The 20,109-nt window shown below is 43.5% G+C and overlaps 2 protein-coding genes across 5 annotated transcripts in view; both read right to left on the bottom strand.

The window, feature by feature from the left end:
* The window catches only part of LOC125941298 (uncharacterized), a 37,699-nt gene extending 32,154 nt beyond the window's left edge, over positions 1–5,545 (bottom strand). The window contains exons 1-2 of the mRNA XM_049658289.1: positions 5,337–5,545; positions 2,962–3,022 (exon numbers count right to left, since the gene is read on the bottom strand). Coding sequence (XP_049514246.1) covers positions 2,962–3,022; positions 5,337–5,545 — 270 coding nt within the window. The remainder of the gene's footprint in view (positions 1–2,961; positions 3,023–5,336) is intronic.
* LOC119433758 (neprilysin-1-like) overlaps positions 1–20,109 on the bottom strand; it is a 741,141-nt gene that overhangs the window by 334,025 nt on the left and 387,007 nt on the right. The window lies entirely within an intron of this gene.

Raw genomic sequence — 20,109 nt, 5'->3', positions numbered from 1 at the left:
CAAGAGCCTCGAGTCTCTCCGTCGGTGTCCCAAGTGGTAGACCCAGGGCTGCCTTTTACGCTGTGCCTATTAGGATATCTGCCTGCTCTGCCTCTTTACGTTTAAGCTCCTGATACGGGAGGCTTTAGGTAATTCTGCTTATTGCAAAAGCTTGAACTAGCCCTAATGCGTCTGATTCGCTTAGTCCTCTCCCTTTCCGCGTAATTCTTCCTATCATTCTCGTGATTTCCTTTACTGAATTCTTTAGAGGTTTAGGGTATGGTCTCCTCTTGTATTTTGTTGTATCCACAGCCCTAAAATCCTCACTTTTTGGGCTTCTTTAAGTGCCCAATCTCCAAGCTTCAGTTCAGCTTTTTCAGATTTGTTGTAATATTTTCCGTGTACCGTAATGCATTCTGATTTTTCAGGTGCACATTTCATTCCGTTCTCAGTGGAGAAATCGTGCTCTATGTTTATTGCGTCTTGAAGAACTCGTTCGTTTGCTCCGATTAAGCCTTTTGTCGCGCATAGAGTAATGGCATCTGCATAAAGGGCAAAATGCCGATTTGGAGACTTTTCCAGCCTATGGGCTAGGTTATTCATCCCCAAGTTGAACAGTAGGGGTGATAGGATGGCACCTTGTGGGGGTGCCCCTATTTGGCATATTGAAAGAGTCGGATCGGGTATCTCCTAAGCCGATAGTGTCAGTTCTATTACCAAAGAAACAATGGATATAATTGTTAGTCTTTTCACCGCATCTGGTTTTCTCAAGTTCTTTCTATATCAGTTCGTGTGCGATGGTATCGAATGCGCTTTTGAGGCCTAGGGCCTCTAATAAATGTTTACTTCCTGTTGGAATGTGGCTCAGTACCTCTTCCTTCAGTGTTAGGAAGACATCTTGTGCCGATAAGTGTGGCCTGAAGCCATACATATAGTTTGACAAGAGGTCATTGTCTTCTATATAGTTTCTAAGTCTTGCGTGGATGACTCGCTCAAAAAGTTTTCCCAGGCAAGACGTGAGTGAGATCGGCCTGAGGTTTTGTATGTTACGAGTCTTGCCGGGTTTAGGTATCAAAATGATTTCTGCCTCTTTCCACTGTTCTGGAATTTTCCCGGTTGGCCATACTCTTTGTTGAAGTACTCAGTTAGTTTCTTTATTTGTTCATGATTTATGGTCCGTAGCACTGCATTAGTTAAGCGATCCTTCCCAGGCGCTGTATTTTTCTTAGCTGCCTGGGTTGCTGCGAAAAGCTCTGCTTCCGTTATGGGGGAGTCCAAAATTTCGTTCGGGGGCCCGTCGTTCGCTTTCGAGTATGACTGAATAATTGGTTCTCCTATGTATCTCTCTTTGAGTTTTGCTATGAGTTCGCCTTCGGCGCCCTTGAATTATCCCACTATGGTCTCAAGGGCGCATGACGATTCTGATTTTGTTGCTGCTGGGTCTAACATACTTCGAAGTATGTTCCAGGTTTTCTTTGTGGCGAGATTTCCCCTTAGGGAATCACTGAGCTGCAGTCAATTTTCTGTTTCTAGTTTCTGCGCATAATCATTTGCTTGTTGTGCAATTACCTCTATTCTTGCTGTGAGTTTTCTATGAAGTCTTTGACGCTTCAAGCGTTTTGTGAGGCCTCTTCGGCAGTACCGTAAGTGTAATAAATGTGGGTCTACAGCAGGGTGTTCCACCGTCAGAGTGTTGCTCTTGGAGTTAGTCGAGTGTGCTGTTCGCACGTCTTCCGACCACTGGTTGATATCACCTATCTGCACTTCTGAAAGAGATGCTTTCTAAATTTTCACCAATCAGTTGTGTTGGCTGTCCCAAGCTGTCTACGAATTTAGGTGACGAGGTCGATAGACTGACAATATAATGGTCACTGCCTAGTGTTTCATCTAGGTTCTTCCATGACGCTGCCTCTACGTTTTTGGCAAACATCAGATCGGGGTAAGTGTCTAAACGCACGCTGTTCCCCAGTCTGGTAGGCGCCTGCGGCAGCGTTTCTAGGTTTAGGTCGAACTTGTCCGTGACCTGCACCAGCCTGGTGCCCTTTGCAGAATCCTTTACGTATCCCCAGTGCGAGTGGGGTGCATTGAAGTCACCAGCAACGATTAATTTATCGTTGTGATTCATTTTGCCAATTGTTAATTGAGTGATGTTTTAAAAATCTGTGCCCTTTTCTTTGGGGGGCTGTATATATTAACAATGAAAATTTTAGGTTTTCCCCTCCTTTTCGCATGAATTTCAATAATTTGATGATGAGTTGAGCCTTCAAGGGGCTCAACTCATCACCATACTATATACTAGTTGCGATGTTCTTTCTCACCAACGTTGCTAGTTTAGAATGCTTGGGGTCCTGATATATAAAGTAATCCCGTAGCTTTACCGGCTTATTTCCTACCTCTTGGAGGCAGATTATATCTGTCCGGCTTAACGATGTGTTAATGAATTGTTGTAGGGCTGTTGCCCTGTTTTGGTAGCTGTGACAGTTCCAGTGCCAAATTTCGATGTTTTCCTCCAATACCCATTATCTATTGGCCATGTGGGATAAAGAATTCATTATCGGAGGAGTCGGAGACTACTACATTTTTCGCTTTTCGCGGTTGTGGTGTCCCCGGGCTATCCCCGGCTCTTTTCCTTTTCATTTGCCGTGGATTGTTGATGGCTTCGTCCACGTAAGTTTTAAGATTTTGAAATTCATTAAACATCTGTTGTTGGAAGTATTCTACACCCTGCAACTGTTGAACGAATTGTTGCAACGTTTGCTGTGTTGAATTTGTTTTAAGCTCTGCAGTGTTACTCTCCGGGCCGCCCGTTCTGGAAGAGTTCGCGATTGCTGTTTTGCATAATAGTTGTTGTTTAAGAGACGCGATCACCTTTTTTAGCTGAGACAAGCTCTCTTTGAGTGTGCGGTTTTCTGCTATCACTCTGTGGTATGCTATGTTGGATGTTATGCGAGCCTGCGGTTTTGCCACCTCCGCCCAACTTACCCTGGTAACCTCCTCTTCCTGGCCGGGCGTGTGTCTCCCTGCGGCACCGGCCTTCTGGATCCTGGGAGTGTGGTTTGGGTAAAGGAAAAGAGTTTGTTGGGATGCACTGATGCTTGGTCTTGATATAGAGTTGGACCTTGATTTGGGTTGATTCTTGTAGCCTACGTCAGGTCTTTGTCTTGATCTCGATCTGGAACTTGATTTGGATTGGTGTCGCTCGGGCGATGGAGATCTTGTTCGAGATGTTCTGCCTCGTAACCTTGGCCACATGTCGTCCTCCGATTCGGCGTCGTCCGTCATGAACCATCTATGTCATCGCGCCATTTTGGTCAACAAGGTTTTTGAGTGCCCTAGTTTTTGTTTGTTTGCGATTGCTTTTGTTGGTTTTAGTCGTTTAGCACATTCTTTTGCTCCAGTTAGATATTCTCCTGCGCACGATACTCATTTTGGGGCACAATCATGGTTGTGGTTGGGCTCTTTTATCCCGCATCCATGGCATACAGGAAGGCTGGGGTTCGGGCAGACGTCGGTCCTATGCCCTATTTGGCCACACATTTTACATATTTGGATTGTATTTTTGTAAGGGAAGTGGGTCCACTCACCCCGCTTATAATACACTTTCCTAGGAAGAATCTTGCCATAAAATGCTATAACGGCTGTCTTTGATTCCTCGAGCATTCTTGCATAGATGATTTATACTCCTTGAGTTCTTATCTGTACGTTGTTTTTCAGCTCCACGGGGTCCGTCTTTGGTTGCTGTCCGTGTATAACACCCTTGAGCGTTCCTTCTCCGGTTGCTGCGTAAGCGTTTATATCGTGCACCTTGCCGTTGAGGCTGATCGAAGTTAGCTTTCTGACCTTTTCCGACGTTTCTTGTTCCGGTGTGGATACTATAAAGATATTAGATCCTGGTTTTCGGCGTAAGAGAAATTTTTCACAACTGACCAGGCCACCATTCATTTCGGTAACGGCTTCGGCTAGTTGGCGGCTGGTGAAATCCCTTATGGCGAGTCCTTTGTGCCGTCTGACAATCACTTTAAAATCCTCTTTGGGTAGCCGTGGCAGCTTCTTGTAGATCGGTGTCTTCTTAGTGAAGGGACTGGTTCTTGCGGTCTGATACGCTGCAGGGAGCTCTCCGCTGACCTGACCCGATCGCTTTGTTTGATTATTCTTCTGTTTTGCTTGCTCTTTCCTTTGGCGAAGTGTTAATGCCACCCTACCAGTCTCCGTCTTCTTCTTGTGGTTGGTTCGGTTCTCTGCCATTCGATGCAGTCGAAGGACCCGCGGTCACCAAAACGCCCGCACTGGGATCCCCTTTTTCTTGATAATCCATTACATCAAGCTCAGAGTCCGTTTTGGGCCCCAGCATCTTCATGATGTTTTTTTTTTTTCAGCGTCGTCGTTGTACTTGCTGCATCGCTCGAGCCCCGCACGCTCAACATCGCGCCACTCGGCACGTGCGCCGCCGGTAACGGCGTTCCAGCCTCAGCGGCCTGCCCGTTGTGGTCAGAACAGTTCCAGTTCGACTTCAGAGTAAATATTGGGTGTACACTCACACGTGTTGTGCTTCCTGGTTCCTTGGAAGTTGACGAATCAGGTCGTGTCCGTAGATTCCATGTTTGGTCCCAGAAAACGGGTTCCACAAGCGTTTTTGTCAGAGCGCAACTACACTACAGATAACAGAGCTTACATACATGAGTAACTCATGTTACAGCCAGGGCGCGTCATACGCTATAATTTTGCAGTCATGCTCACTGTAGTGCACCCGTTTGCATTGCAGAGGGGGTTTGAGCATTTGGTTGAAGATATGACCCCTGCTAGCGCCTCTCGTGACTGTCATACGTAGCTTGAGCCCATCGTACTCGTCGATGGTTGAGGCTCCAGCACTTACTTCATTCTCCTGCCCTTGTGCTCTCTTACAGACAGATAAGTTCCGCACTGGTCAATAGGATGGCATACCCCTTTGTTTTGCTGCCCGATTCTCTTCCCACTACTTCTGGACCATTCTTATCTGTCAGGAGAGATTAGAGTCATTTCAAGAAAGTTGTGAGAATAACAGCAGGAGCCGATGGCTGCAAACAAAGAAAAGATGGCAGAGAGGAAATCAGGTTGATGACGGCCAAGTTGTGCGGAGAATAGGGAGCGCGTCGTAACGCCATCTTGGCGGACGAGCAGACCGGCGCGCGTCAAGAAACGAAGTGGCCGGGCAGCAGTGTATCTGGAGAAGACGACGGCCATGGAGCACCAGACTCGATTCCGCCATAGTACCATGGTGCAGAAGTGACGTTCAGTCCGAAAACCAGGCTCGGCAAAGCGCTGGTCTTCTGTTCCAGAGCCGCTGCTGGTCCCAAGCATCCGGGGAACTTCGGACATACCTGTGCTTGTGTCGCTGGGCGTGGACATGCTGCTGCTGGCCCAAGCCACTCCCACTCCTGTCCGGGAGGCCAAAGCTGTTCGTTTGCGTTGCATAAGCACCAGATTTCTGATCTGGCAGAGTGCACTGGGCAGCAAGCAACGTGGCCTTCGAGACCTCATCAAGAGCGATACTGTCACTGGACATCAACAATGCTGGGCTGCAGACCATGCTGGCGACGACATTTCTGTCAGATGCATCGATACTGCAAGTGTAATGAAGTGATACCCGCAGGTCTAAGTTTTAATACGTTGTTTTCCATAGTGGTAGTGGATAACCGCATACAGAACTTTTACAGCTAGGACTGATTACTAAAGAGTTCTTGTGTTTTGTCATATTCTTTTGGTATATTTATTCAGTTTTATATGTGCCGCCACCTAACTTTGTGCTTTCATGAACATACGCGGCACAGTGAAACGCGTGGCAGTGTCGAGCGCAAGGGGGACATAGTTCAGCAGCATTCAAATGCTTGCAAGGAGTTGCACACTTGCAGGCAGGCCCTATAACTCCTTATGAGCATATGCGTTTGTTTTATACATTATACCTATTGTGGCCTAGTAAGCTGTCTCAAACGCTACCATTCCTGCTCAGATGGACAAGAACACTGCCTAACTACGCCTATTTGAAGGCCGCATGCGTGGCTAAGTCGAGCTCCGATTGCGTCATGTGTGGTGGGACAACGGCACCACTTGAGCCCGTGACACGTACATTAACGAATATTTCTTTCTTTTCTGTACGCAACAATACCAACGTAAAGCGCATGACATCAATTCACGCTTTAGAAAGCAAGAGAAGGTCCTGCGGTGTAATTTGGAATCGTCTTCGCTCTCATATTCGTAGAGGACTCGCTATGGCCAAATATTGCCGGCGCGAACTAGTATTCCTTTGTCTTGCCCGAGTCTCCTTATGGATCCTGCCGGTTGAACATTGGTCTCTATAGCCGGCCAAGCGTGGAATGTCTACAGATTTGCAAACTTGTAGGCTTCGTAACTCCTGAAAACAACTGGTCTGCATTTGACGTACTAAATCTACATGACAACTGGTATGGTTTGATGTACTAGATCGACGGTGGATTAGTGAGTGAACTCAAAAGTGACCACTCCCATTTGGATTGACAAATGTAGTGCCAAGCTATACCTCCCTGAACGCTGACCGAGGGGCAAACTTTAGGTCCTCTTTGCGTCATTTGTGGAGCAACAATGGCGCCATGTGCACATGGAACTGATGCATATTCATGTAATGGTTCCTGAACTCTAAACAAAGATACCAAAGTAAGGCGAATGGCTTTAAGATTGAAAATATATAAGCGATAATCCTATACCATGTTCTTGTTACACGCGGTTATACCAGGCAACCCCCTCTCATTGATTTTGAAGCCTTTTAATGTAGAATTATCATTGAGCGAATTTATTCACCACATCTGTGGTCTACTTGGAATTCGACTGCGTGTATTTCGCATCTTCTCATTCTCCCGTGCATAGAGCTCGTCTTTCGTGTCAGTTTTTGAGCCTGCCGTTCGCAAAGGTTAAGTGGAAGACCTTTGCGAAAACGCAGAGCTGCATAGAGGACAACATTTCAAATAATAAAAAGGTAGAAGAAAACTATGTTACTCAGCCCACGCAGAATACTACGACATGCTACTATGATAAGTCACAAATGACGCTAGCAAATTCCGAGATGATTACTTCTCCGGAGCTCAGGAATTCAAGGTTCCATTGCATTAGCGGAAGATAAACTCAAATGCTAGAGCAAAAATTTCTTCGCCAATCTGCCGTGGTTTTACGTCTTTCAGTTGCCAACTTTTCAAAAGTTAGTTAACGTATATCGGCGGTCACAAATAAATGTGTGCAAGAAATAAAAACGATGAGTGTGTGTTAGGCAAACTGCAAAGGTTCTAGAAAGATGGCCGTTGTAAAAAGTATTTGATTGATATTGCACAAGCAAATATTTAGTAAGGTTTAATAGGCTAATATTTATTTACATTAACTTTCTATAAGGTGTGAATCAAAATATGGTGCAGGTTGTCGCGAATAGTGCGATAACAGCGTTCGCTGAAACCATGGCTGTATGTGGTTTTGTTTTCCGCCAAAAAACAAGAAGCAGTATGTGCCTTTCAAATATCAAATTACAAATACGTTAATCCTTCATGAATTGCAGCGATCTAAAAAAAAATAAATCTCGCGACAAACGTGCCTCGTTTCTCGTGCGGGAATGAGCGATCGCGCTATCTCTCGGTGCGTCAGCAGCCTTTGGCGCACATCTTTGGTCATTGTCAAACATGAAACCTTCTCTTTCAACCTCCGTAAGATGCATGGAGTATTTGATGAGGAGGTTTACGGTTTCACTACACTACAATCGCAGGCGAGTAAGCTCGTTTTCAGCCAGAACTTATTTTATTTTACTGGATTTCTTTTTGTTCTAGTCCAAAAAACGTCAGCGCAAGCTCAATACGTTGTAACCCACTCTCATGGGTCATTTCTAGACGTGATTCATTATAATTTACATGTGCCGCTTATCGATCAGGAAAGGTATTGAAAATTGAGCACAATAAACAAAATGACGAAAGCATTTTTCTTGTCAAGACTGCCTTGACCAACGCATATCAGCTGGTTGCTGTAATCGTTATTCGCGTAAAGGCCTCATTGATTGTTTATCTTGACAGAACATTTAGTTTCACTTGCCAGTAGAGAGTCAATGTTTTATCCGTGCGGAATGCAAGCGCTTGCAAACGTAATGAGGCTGTTGTACAAGTGTATTGAGCGTAAAGCGAAAATCGTGTTCCACTTCCTTATAGAAAATGAATGTGATTTATATCACTCCTCGAAAGACAGCCTTATTGACGTTGTGGGCATGTTTTGTAGCACTCTCTGCAACCCTGCTACACTGTCACTTATAAAACATGTTTAGGTTCATCCATGCGTTAATTCTTCGAGGATCCAATTTTACATGGCCGATAGTTCACAAACGGCTATGTTTAAACACCGCAGTAGGCGTCGATCACAATCTGCAATTACAAAATAATGAATATTTCAAACAGTATTGGAATTGTATATACACTGCAAAGTTTTACTGGCATCTTCGTTTGGAATACTTGTTTCACGTTTGTATATTAATTTGGAACGAACTGATAATTGTAAATGAACGCAGGCTGTGCTCAATGCCCTACAGTGCACCAAAGCGGAATCACCCTAACTGTTGATCTCATACATTCTAATATTCCAGCATATTATCGCTGGCAAGCCAAACATAGAAATCTAGTACAAACAGATTGCTGGTAAAAGGCACTTCCAAGTCATAACCTTTAGATTACCGTCGGTAAAGATAAAAATGCAAATCACAAGGAAGAAAATTGCATGATGCCTAAGAAACTTTGCTAGAATTTAATTACCATGTAATCACCGATAGGAAAATCATTCACATAACGTTACCGAAAAAAGGTAGCGGTACATAGGAACGAGTGTAGTTGAGAGTTTAGTTAGGATTGAAAACAACAAATGAGAGTGGAGAACCGATGACCAGTGGAGTATTAGTGTTTCCGATCATAATCCAACATGTCTGGAAATAAGGCGTAAATAATGTCACGTAGTAGTGACGCTGAAGAAAACAGTCGTAAAACTGTGTATGACGAAACTGGTTGTTTATTGGGCGAACCTGTGCCCACCAAAGCAAGGTACACTCAAAGCACAACGATAGCGGCGAACACAGTCGGCGATCGTCGAAAATCTAATCAGCGGCAAAACGCGTCGGCTTTTATACCTGAGTCATCGAAGGTTCCAGAATAATCCCTGGTACGCGCGTGTCTTCCAGAAAGTTCTAGACAATTCGTGTCGCTCATACAATCAGATAACATAAGCGTCGGTGAAAACAGACAATGGAAAGAAGCATCGATAACGTTCTAGAAACTTCCGACACAGGCGCGTCCTGCGCCGAGCGATAACGTTTAACATTTGTTAGCCGGTGGAAAGCGGCCATCGGCGAAATATAAACATGTATACGTGTCAATAAGGTGATTAGGCCGCGTGTGCATGCAAGTTAGAAAATTCGAAAACACGCGACAAAGACAGTATACACAAGTTCGGGGCAAGTAGAAATAACTGTTATTGTCTTTCGTCTTGCACTAGATGTCAATTAAAGTGATGCAATCAATATGGTACATTAAAAAGAGTACGATATTCACAATATTCGCGAAACCTGAGTAGGCCGGGCCCATCTGATCTGTGCAATCACTGAAAAGCTTCCTGAAATCACCTGAAAATCTTCCAAACATACAAATTTGTCATACACAGAAGTATGAAAGAGGCGTGAGTCAGCTTCTCACGCTTCCCGGCACCTGCAGCTTAGGCAAGCGTTATCTTTACCGAGAAATGGTATGCGTGAAGGCGGGCTTTCTGGTTATTTTTTCTTCGTTACCCACACGGCTGACGGCTCGCTGCCGCGGATGAGTGCAGGTGAGCGCCATCTGATGGCTCCGCACGGAACTGAGCGGGGCACGCTGTGCTATGATTGGTAGGAAGTTTTCGCTAACGGTCAACGTCGGCGTAAATGGGGCATCTAACGATATCGCTTTAAAATTCACTAGAGCCCTGCTCACGATGAAACTCGGCGACATCCACCTCCAATATGATTGCATAAGCATCATAGAACATTATAGTGTTTTAGGGGTGATGTAGAGGCCAAACACCACGGAAAAACCTGCAATAAAACTTTCTAAAACTGTCACGCTGTTGCATGGCAATGCCTTACCCCGCATTGCTGGGGAAACAATGACAAAACTGATCTCTGTAAGCTTTCAAGTGCTGCGCCATCCACCCTATTCGAGAAACACGGCTCCATCTTACTATAGTTTCCCCTAATCTCATAAAAGGCCTGATGGAACAACAATTCGAGAGTGTTCTGAAGGTAAATAATGCTTAAAATGAGAGGTTACATCAGCGTATGGAAAACATTTATTTGCATAGACAACACAAGATGCAAGACAGATGCCGCAAGTGCATTGACTTCCTGGGGCAATATGGAGAATAGTGGCAGTTATAGCTTCCTAGCTGAAACTTTTCTGGGTAAAGCTTAATACTTATCGGCACAACTCGTACACACCTATAACAATGAGGCAACCACTGACTTCTTGGGCTTAATCCTTAAATTGAAAGGATTAAGGGAAAGCAGTACTGACCGCGACGAGCAGTGGACATGAAACATTGTTTTTTGATATGCCTGTTTAATGGTGCCGCTCTTGCACCACTGGTCAAACCAGTTAGCCAGTAACTCCGTTCGAACAAATCAACGCGATATTTTAGGTCATTTGTAATATCCACTGGCAGAAATAGATGATACATTCTTGCTTCGAATTATCTGATTTCGGTAAAGCTTAATACTTATCGGCACAACTAGTACACGCCTGTAACAATGAGGCGACCACTGACGTATTGGGCTAAATCCTCAAATTGAAAGGATTAAGGGAAAGCAGTACTGACCGCAACAAGCAGTGGTCATGAAACATTGTTTTTTGATATGCCTGTTTAATGGTGCCGCTCTCCGAGCAGGCACTCTCCAATGAGCAACAGTTACCAAAACAGCGCTAATTTTCATTGAGGCCCTATACCAAATGCATGCTGCTTCCACAGTAGTCAGAAAATACAAATGGCATTGTGTTTATGGTCACGCTTCTGCACACCGTCTTGAGATTTAACCTCGTCTATGGCTGTGAAGTTAGAGCACTTGAGGGTGTATCGGTATCTAAGTGCCGAAGTGAAACGCCGGGACAGCAATAGAATAGTGAACCACGTTGTTTATTGAATGCAGTTGATATACTACTGCAGGGAGAGGGAAAAGAGGGTGTGTTCGTTGATAAAGACATGGGTGTTGGTTTGACTTCCATCATTGATAACTTCTGCGCATGCAGAAGCGCGCACACACGTGCACATACGATACAGATGGCATGATGCTTTTTAGGACGTGATGACAAATGGCATGCTGACGAGGTGGGTGTTAAGGTGTTTAGGCAAAGCGCAAAGGGAACCAAGCCATCTTGCAAGTTTGTGAATGCAAGAAAGGTGTAAAATACAATGGGAGTGGAGTGATTCAATATCCACAGCGCCACATGTATGTGCCCAGCAACGAAGACGAGGATGACGCCGTACAGAAGTAGATCAACTAGGAGGCGCCGACTACGTGTGGGTTGCTATTAAAAAATGCGTTTTTATTCGTGTTCTACACCACCTTACCCATGTCTACCTTGTATACGTCGCAACAAAATGATCTGCTGGCAATGGCAAATCGTGCGATAATGTCAAGCATGGAGTGCTGGCAAGAAATATTGTATTTTTACTACTAAAGTGCGGCTCATGTGGCTCCTAAAGTTTTCTAGCCGTCGTTTTTCTTTTCCTGCCCATGCCTGACGTGAACCTTCCAACCATGCTTTTCACAGTTTTGACGTCACGCTTTCGACACTGACGTTCCCTTCGGAATTTGAAGATAAGTAGCCCGTGGGCATATGTTTGTTAATAAAATTACTCGTGTCGTTGGATGCCGTGCCGTGAACGAAGTCTTCAAAATACTTTATTTAGTTACCATTTGGTTCCCAGAAAGTCTAGATGTCGAATTTCTGCAGTTTTTCGTTCATGAATAAAACAATACTTTTTTTTAATTACGCTGAAGCATTGAGCAATCCATATTTAACGAGCGACGATGAATCACAATTTTTTATTGTGCATTTTACAGGTTTCTTCTATATTCTGCTATCCCGCGGTACCTGAAATGCCAGCAAAGGTCGTGCTTCGTGTTGCGCAGAGAAGTCAAATGGGAAACGCTGATGCTGCACCTGCTTATAAACAAACTTCAAACCAATAAATAGGCAGCAACAGTTCAGAGCTAACGCAAAGAGAACTTCTAGATTGTGCGACCTCATACCGACAAGTACGAAATCTGCCACGATGAACACTCATGCTTGAGATAAAAACGCAAGGACCACTTCAAAATTAAAAAGAGTAAGGAATTGCAGCACTGCGTTTGTAAGTATGTATCTTTCTCTTCATTTATGCTGCTGTAAATGTTGGGCCCCCAGAATTATTTTCTTTACAGTTATAATCTAGATACCAGCAATTCTGTCTGTCTTGTGGCTTTGAGAGAGCGAGAGAAATATAACTTATTAATTACAATGAAACTATGACCCCACTCCGGGTCTCGTGGCCCAGCAGGTTTTAGTTCAAATGCAATTCTTTGAGCTCAGTCTAACACCTACTTGCCAAATATTCTTTTCATCAATAATATGAGACCAAATGATTACACCACAAGAAGTGGTGCCCAGTCAACTCTTGCTCAAAATATTGCTTGCGGCACATTTTAACCAGACGGTGGGAGTGTTCTGCTCCTAGGCACATAACTACATTTTGTGCCTCTTTTCGTGGTATACAAAATCTCTGTTGGCTATATCGCTCCACGAGTACTACTTCCCGCATGAACAAAATGACGCCTTCACTGAATGTGACACTCTTTCCACTATGCAGTAGTGCGCATCTCCATCTTAATTCACGGTTTATGTTACAATTGAAAATCAAATGCTTTTTGTTTGCTATTTAAAAACGTTTTTTTTTCGCGACGTATTTTCTAGCGCCCCTATAAGGCTAGTATGAAATCCAATAAATAAGAATTGGATCTGCGTGAACAAACACCAGTGAGATGTGAGACAAAAGAGTGAGATGACAGCGAAACGTTGTCTAAAATACGTGCCGTTTCTCTTATTCTATTGCATAGCGGCGCGAGTAACATAGATCTGCGCAACAACGCAAGATTTAGTAACTACAAGACCGAAGGCTCAATTCGCGCAATTCACCTGTCAAACGAAATGAGCAACACAGCTCTATACTGATACACTGCTCGCTGTGAAGAAGACTGTGCGCAATCTCTCTTTTTTTAATGATTCAAGATTTCTTATACCATTAACCGGATTCTTACTCTATGTGAGAAAAACCAAAGTTAGATGAAAGATGCCGTTAGACATCACTGAATGTTTATTAACAAGCGTAAAATATGGAGAGTAACGCTTTTGCGTTGCTTTTGGCCCTGAATGAATTGTTGGATGTTCGCGGCGCGCTAGGAAAATCATGGCAGTGGACGGGTGTGTAATCATGTTTACAAATTGCCGTGTAGCCAGGAAAAACAGAATATAAGCACATCTACAATAGCGTAGTGAATCCAGCTGTGCGCGAAAAAAAAAAAAAAAAAGGTGTTGAAACTGACCGGAGACACTGGTGTTATAAGGGAAAGCACCGTCATTGAAATGCAGCGTCGAGATGACAACCCGCTACACGATATGAAAATAAGGCGTGTTTTGATGCCGATGGTAACTTTCTCGGCGCATGTGGAGGCCTTTCTTTTGGTATCTAGATAAGAGCAGCACTTGGTACAACACGTCGTTTGCGTAGATATTTACCTGTCCGTAATAAAGGTGACTATCATTAATATTTTTCACAAACTATTTAATATCTTTAACAAACCCCTGTAGAATACACACCATTTTTAAATGCACCTAGCAAATTGTTACATCTGTTATCACCTACATTTTGAAGACAAGGTCTTCGTTGCTGACTTTATGCTGTTTTAGGGTATATGGGATCTGGTTTCGTGTGTGTAACTGTTTAACAAAAAGGGAATTTTCGTTACTTAGAAATATCGTAACAAGTAAAGATATTGTAACATGTGATTGTCAATGAAAGAGGACCCGATTATAAGTGGCACAATAGGTTAAATATACGGTACGGACCTCATTTGGCCAGTATAGTCGTATATTACCCACATTACACCAAACACTCCATTATCTCCAGCATCGGCCCACCTCACTTCCTAGTCAAAAACAAAAAGCCTGTGATCAAAGTTGACGCCAAAGTTTACAACACCGATGTACGTGCGAGTAATAAAATGCAACGAAAATGATTGACAATAATGAAAGAAATAGGTGGTGCAGGGCAAATATAATTTGGGACAATGGAACGAAGAAATTATTGCAAGTAATGCAAAAACACAATGCAATTGTGCAACATTGCATCAATATAATGCTTTACTTGAAGCACGTAAAAATACATACAAGGACCTTCCAATTCTACCGATTTGTCCTCGAGACTTCCAAGTTCCGACCACTTTTTTCCGAATGTACGGGCATGGCCAGAAATGTCCGGAATAACCGCGCCAACCCCTACGCGAAAAAAATCGTACTGTTATTATGCGCTAGGTGCATAGCCCAAGTCACATTTTATTCGAAGCCATTAGTGCGTACGCAGTGTAGGCCTAACTCACGTCGCTTTGGATTGATACATGGGTGGAGGATTGCGGGCGAGTCAAAAGTCTAACATGCGTAGCATAATGGCCGGTTTTCTCACGTCACTTATGCTGCTCTTCTTCCCAGTATACCAATGAAACTTGTCAGGAGTGGAGATGGGTCAATGTCACGGGCCATAGTACGTGTTCATTACACGCGCACGCCTCGTCTCCGGGCAAAGTACGAGCGCAAATAACGGTTCTGACAATTATTACGAGCGGTTTCTGACGGTGCTATGTCCCAGCAAAAGACGCGATTTTTTTTTCTTGCCGGGGTCTTCCCCTCAACCCCCCTTCTTCTCAATCCCCAGGTTGGCAGGTGGGCATATACCATGTACAGCCTCCTGCATTTTTAACTACATCGCACGAGCGTACATCAAGCGTCCTTTTAACGCCTTTAAGCGGCGATAATCAGCGAGACCGGCCGAAGTACTATCAAGCGCACTAAGCCCTCTCCTGTGCAAGAGTTGTCTGATGCGGTGTTCCCTTCAGGACGACGCATGACCGTATTATAGTGTTCTCGCGCGATATAGATAAAAATGCGGGAGGCTGTACGTCGATCTTCCCTCCATTCGCATCGAATATGGTTGACATGCCATTTACGAGCGGCGGACTTTATTCCGTGAAGCGTTATCGATAACAGTCCCTCCATAACAGGTTTGGAATAACGTTTGACAGTACTGGTTTATTGTTAAACAATCGATCCGAATTTTCTGTCTTTTGCAGCCTTCAAACCACGGAGTATTTTACCATCTAAGCAATGAATTTCAAGGCAATCCTAATAAGTGCGTGGATTTGGTTCCCTGCTTTAGCAGCTGCATATGATACAGGCAGTGGTAAGTTTACAAAGGCGTGTATCAGACTTGCTTTTGAATAATGCATTCTGCTAGTTTCACTCAAGACTGCAACATACTGCGGAACATACTGCATGGATGCGCTAACCGCAATATCATTCACGATTAGGGATAATGTATTTTCGTGAGAGGAATTTCAACCACATCTCATTAGCCCTGAAATGCACCTTTGCTGTACCTACAAGCAAACAATGGCGTTCACATCGTGTCCTATACGCAATCATACCGAAAAACCCGTGCGCTATGAAGATGGTAGTAATGGGCTAAAGTTCTGTTGCACACACGTGTGAATATGTACGTGTATGACTCATTAATAAATGCCTTTCTTTTCTGATATGATATACAATCCGTGCACCGTCTATAGTCAACTTTCTGATTGAAGAATTAGCTGCGCAAGAGAGTCAGAATAGTTAGTTACCTTTATCGTGAAACCTCTTTATATTTCGGAGGATCGGTAGCCTCTTAGTGAATTTCTTTTTTCGGCGGAATACAAATCATTCTACAGAAAAAAAAAAAAACATTGGCGTAGGTGATAATTTTAATGCTCAGCAGTTCTTGCATTTGAGCATAATAATAACGTACGCTATGAGATGGATAACAAAATCGTCAATGTCATTTTCGGCATGGAAATACGATGTTCGCGCAAGGAACTGCGGTGAGCTAATTTTGTCGCCTGCACCTGGACTATACATTATTTCTTGCATTTCCAGATACGTTTCTAGTCTGCAACTCGTCAGAGTGTATTCAAAGAGGTAACGTACCTTTCCATATTGTATAACCATTTGTTCTAGTCCAACTTATTGCATTGATTGCTAATGTTGGAAACAAACAAATATCTCAGTGTTCAACTCAAATAAGAGGAAGAAGCGAGTTCGTTGTATATTCCTACTACTGCAGCTGAATGCCCCGAATACATTGCTCTTTCGCTGAAGCGTGTACTAATCAAGCTCATTCTTCCTGAATGCAGCGATTTCTTTGATAGATTGAACTCATCGCATTCATGACCGCTAAAGCGTTCGCGAGAAACGCATTACATTCAACTGGTGAATTTCAAATTATTCTTGTACAAGTGTTTTATCCATTCAGAACGCTGAACTCTTGATGAGAGCTCGCATGCGATTTCTCGTTTGTCTAGCAAGTGGAGTGCAGATGCCGATATCATTCCAATTTTATGTACGCCACACTAATGTGTTGGGTATTGCTTAATAATTCATTAATCTTGCACCTAGATGCCCTTGTGCAATAAAACATTATCAATCATCATTTAGTCTTGCACCAACGCTTTGTTTCAAGCAAGGAGAAAGCAACAGTATATGTGCTTTTTCGATGCAATACTGGCTATCATACATCGCGAATGGCGCTACTGCTGAATACAGCAATAAGTAATTTATGTTTTGCAAAGCAATGAACTCAATTCTTGTTTTGCTTGTTTGTTTCGTGATTTCGTACTAAAAGTTAGATGAAAACATTTTATGTCGACAAAGAATAATAAAAGCGGCTGTATATACTTCTGTCTATGGTTTGCCAATCGCAAATAGTCTCGTGACAAATATTAGTGGACCGATTGACCAGGTATACCACTACCAAATATAATAGAGGGTTACGACCACTGACAAAGCAGGCCGGTTGGCCTTTCGTCCTGTCCGCAAGCTCATGCAAACAGGAGTACCTCAGGGGGTCTTCTCTCACCATGAGCTAGATATTTTCATGAAGGGTCCTCTTACGTCGCTTGCCTACCCACAGTGGAGGAAAGAAGGGGTAATACATTAGAAAAGGTTGATCCTCCAACCTTGGTAATCTGGATTACCGGGGATGACCACACGAATGTTGATTGCTCTTGTGGCCAATCCTTGCCAAAGTGAGTTTCTAGTTCTCAACCCTTCAATACTGTACAGAAAATTGTGGGAAACGCATCATCTATCCAAGGCGCCAGTATTCTGTTTAGGTTAGTGGAAAATTAACAGGCAACAAGTCAACGAATCTGCGTCATACGTTCATAGAAATGCGTAGCAAACTGTGGAGTGAAAAAGCCTTCCTCTTTTGCAAGTTACTGAGGGGAGTCGAGTCACCCAACATGGCTGAGGCACAACACCATATAGATTGCAGGACTAGCGGTGTACGAATGTATCTGTGGAATACAAATTGAATATTTCCTGCTTCGTGATTCGCATTCGAATCGAGAATACTCAATTCGATGTTGTCGAATATATAAGGTACAGCCCGTAATGGAGCCTCGAAGGTGAGAGAACGACTGAAACGGGGACTGGTAAAGATAATTATTATGCTGCAAGAAAGCTGGGAATATTGCAGAAGAGCACCTTTTCTTTTGTGATCACACGTGCCAGGTAGGCTCTGCTCAATAATTTTCAGGTGATGATAGGAGTGCTCGCATTAGGGCAGCTTCTATACTAATTTTAAGGGCAATATTTCGCGTCTGTCTATAAAACAATTAGTACAATAGGCGCAGTTTTAGTATCAAGGTTATCTCTCTCAACAAAAGAACAATAGACTTTTACCTGCGGATGTGCTGCTCACTCGTTTCATTACTGTTGTTTCTAATTTAATAGTTGCTTCTAATTTTTCAAGCCGCGTAGTTGTGCTGACATTAGTTGTATGTATAAATTTTTTAAATAAGACGTCTTTGACAAACGGACGGCAGACAATGAGTATCCTGCATGGTGTTTTGGAAACGTAGAAATACTCGATGTTCGATTCTATATACGTTTTTTTTGTTGCTATTATTCGTGTACTGTACGAAAATGTCCCTATTGAAACTCGCAGGATAAATTTAGGCGTCAGATTATTTCGTTACATAGTTCGCCTGAGCTTGACCTTCCTTATTTTTAGCAAGGCAAGAAGTCTAAATTGTGCAAACTCCGATTCCCGCTGTTTCTTTAAACCCACGCCATCCTACCGGTGGCTTTTCCGGGCTGGTAATTGTGCCGTGTTCGCTTTGGTTTCATCGCCTTTAGTGGCTACTTGGTTGCTATATAAACCCTGGTTATCTGCTGAAGACAAAGCGAACGAAAGGGCCATTAAGCGTTGCACGTGTTTATAATGTTGGATATTTCCTGGCATTGATGCACACCCCGGACGTTGGCGGTACATTGGAACATGCCTACAATAGGAGATTGCCCAAGAATATGCCCGCATATACTGTAACAACGTGAGCTATCTCTTTGAGATGATCACCCACAATGAAGCATCAGCCAAGAAGGGCGTCCACGTGTTGATTACCATTCCGAATTCTATACTATGGAACACAGCTACAACAAAAGATCAGTCAAAGCCCGTGTGCGCATGTTCATTATAATGATTATTTCGATACAATGGCCACACTTACAGCGACGGTTTGAACAAAACTTGGGGGGTACATATCATGCCAACAAATACCTCTTCGAGAGGATCGCTGCGTGTTGATGATGATTACCATTCATGTAGTGCGGAATACACACGGATCGGGCACGAGGAGTATCCGCATGTTGATGATGATAGTGAGGATATCCATACTATGGTCATCAACTAAGGGTGGATGACCAGTCACCCACTAAGGGTGATCGACCAAAAGTCGCAGATGAACTTAAAATAAACAAGAAAATGTGACTGAAATGTAAAGCAATATAAAGTTTGTCACGTTGCGTAGCGCGGGTGAGCGAGAGCAGACGTGCGCGCCAGATTTTTTTGCGCCAGAGACAAAGTATCCAAATGGATAAGTTTATAACATTTTATTAACCACTTCATGAAAGCTTCGCGTTGCACAGATTTTGTCACGTGCATTGGATCTGCATAATTTTGTTTTATTTTTTAGGTTTCCAATTATTTGTTCTAACTTTACTCAAATGCCTAAATTCTGTAGAGAATTTGTGTCGTGCTAATGTGCAGTTTGCCATTCAAGTTTAACGCCGCCTTTACGTTCGTTTGACGTATGTATAGACTTCATACAACGCGAAAGACGCAAAACACCAATAAAAGTTTAGAGCCCTTCCACTTCTGTGAAGATGGAAGCCAGCGAAGCTGGGACAACGGTGGGTCTGCTGTACTGAAAATGGCTATAGTGAATATTATATTTCATTATTGGTTTATTGAGCGTCTTCGGCATGTTCGTCAAGGAGCTAGGACACCGGCGTCTTGTTTTCGCCAGGCTCGATGGCCAAGTAGGGCATTTGCTGCGCCAAGTTCACCCCATCGTCATAAACTAGCGTATGAGCCACAGCGTTCTTCATGGCAGCGTCAGGATCGTGTGAGATCTCGCCGCTCCTGTCTCGGGGGCTCATACCCACATACCCAAGCGTGGGTATGAGCCACGCGTGATTTCTTCCTACCTTGTTTTCTTTCTTCTTTCTTTTCTCCTATTTCTTTCTCTCCTTCTTTTTTGTTTCCTTCCTTCCTTCTGTTTTTCTTTCCGCTAATACCCGCATATCCCATGGGTATGCTTCCACACGTGATTTTTAATGTCGTTAATCGTGACATAACTGACGAGCATGTGATGCTTTAAAATTCATTACCTATCAGTCACATGTTGCCATGTGCATTTTGAGAACGCGCCCTGTTGTAAGGCACAACTGCGGGAAA

Source organism: Dermacentor silvarum, chromosome 11 (genome assembly GCF_013339745.2).
Source record: "Dermacentor silvarum isolate Dsil-2018 chromosome 11, BIME_Dsil_1.4, whole genome shotgun sequence".
Taxonomy (NCBI): domain Eukaryota; kingdom Metazoa; phylum Arthropoda; class Arachnida; order Ixodida; family Ixodidae; genus Dermacentor; species Dermacentor silvarum.
The sequence above is the reverse complement of the archived record's forward strand: the minus strand, read 5'-3'. Positions and strand labels throughout refer to the sequence as shown.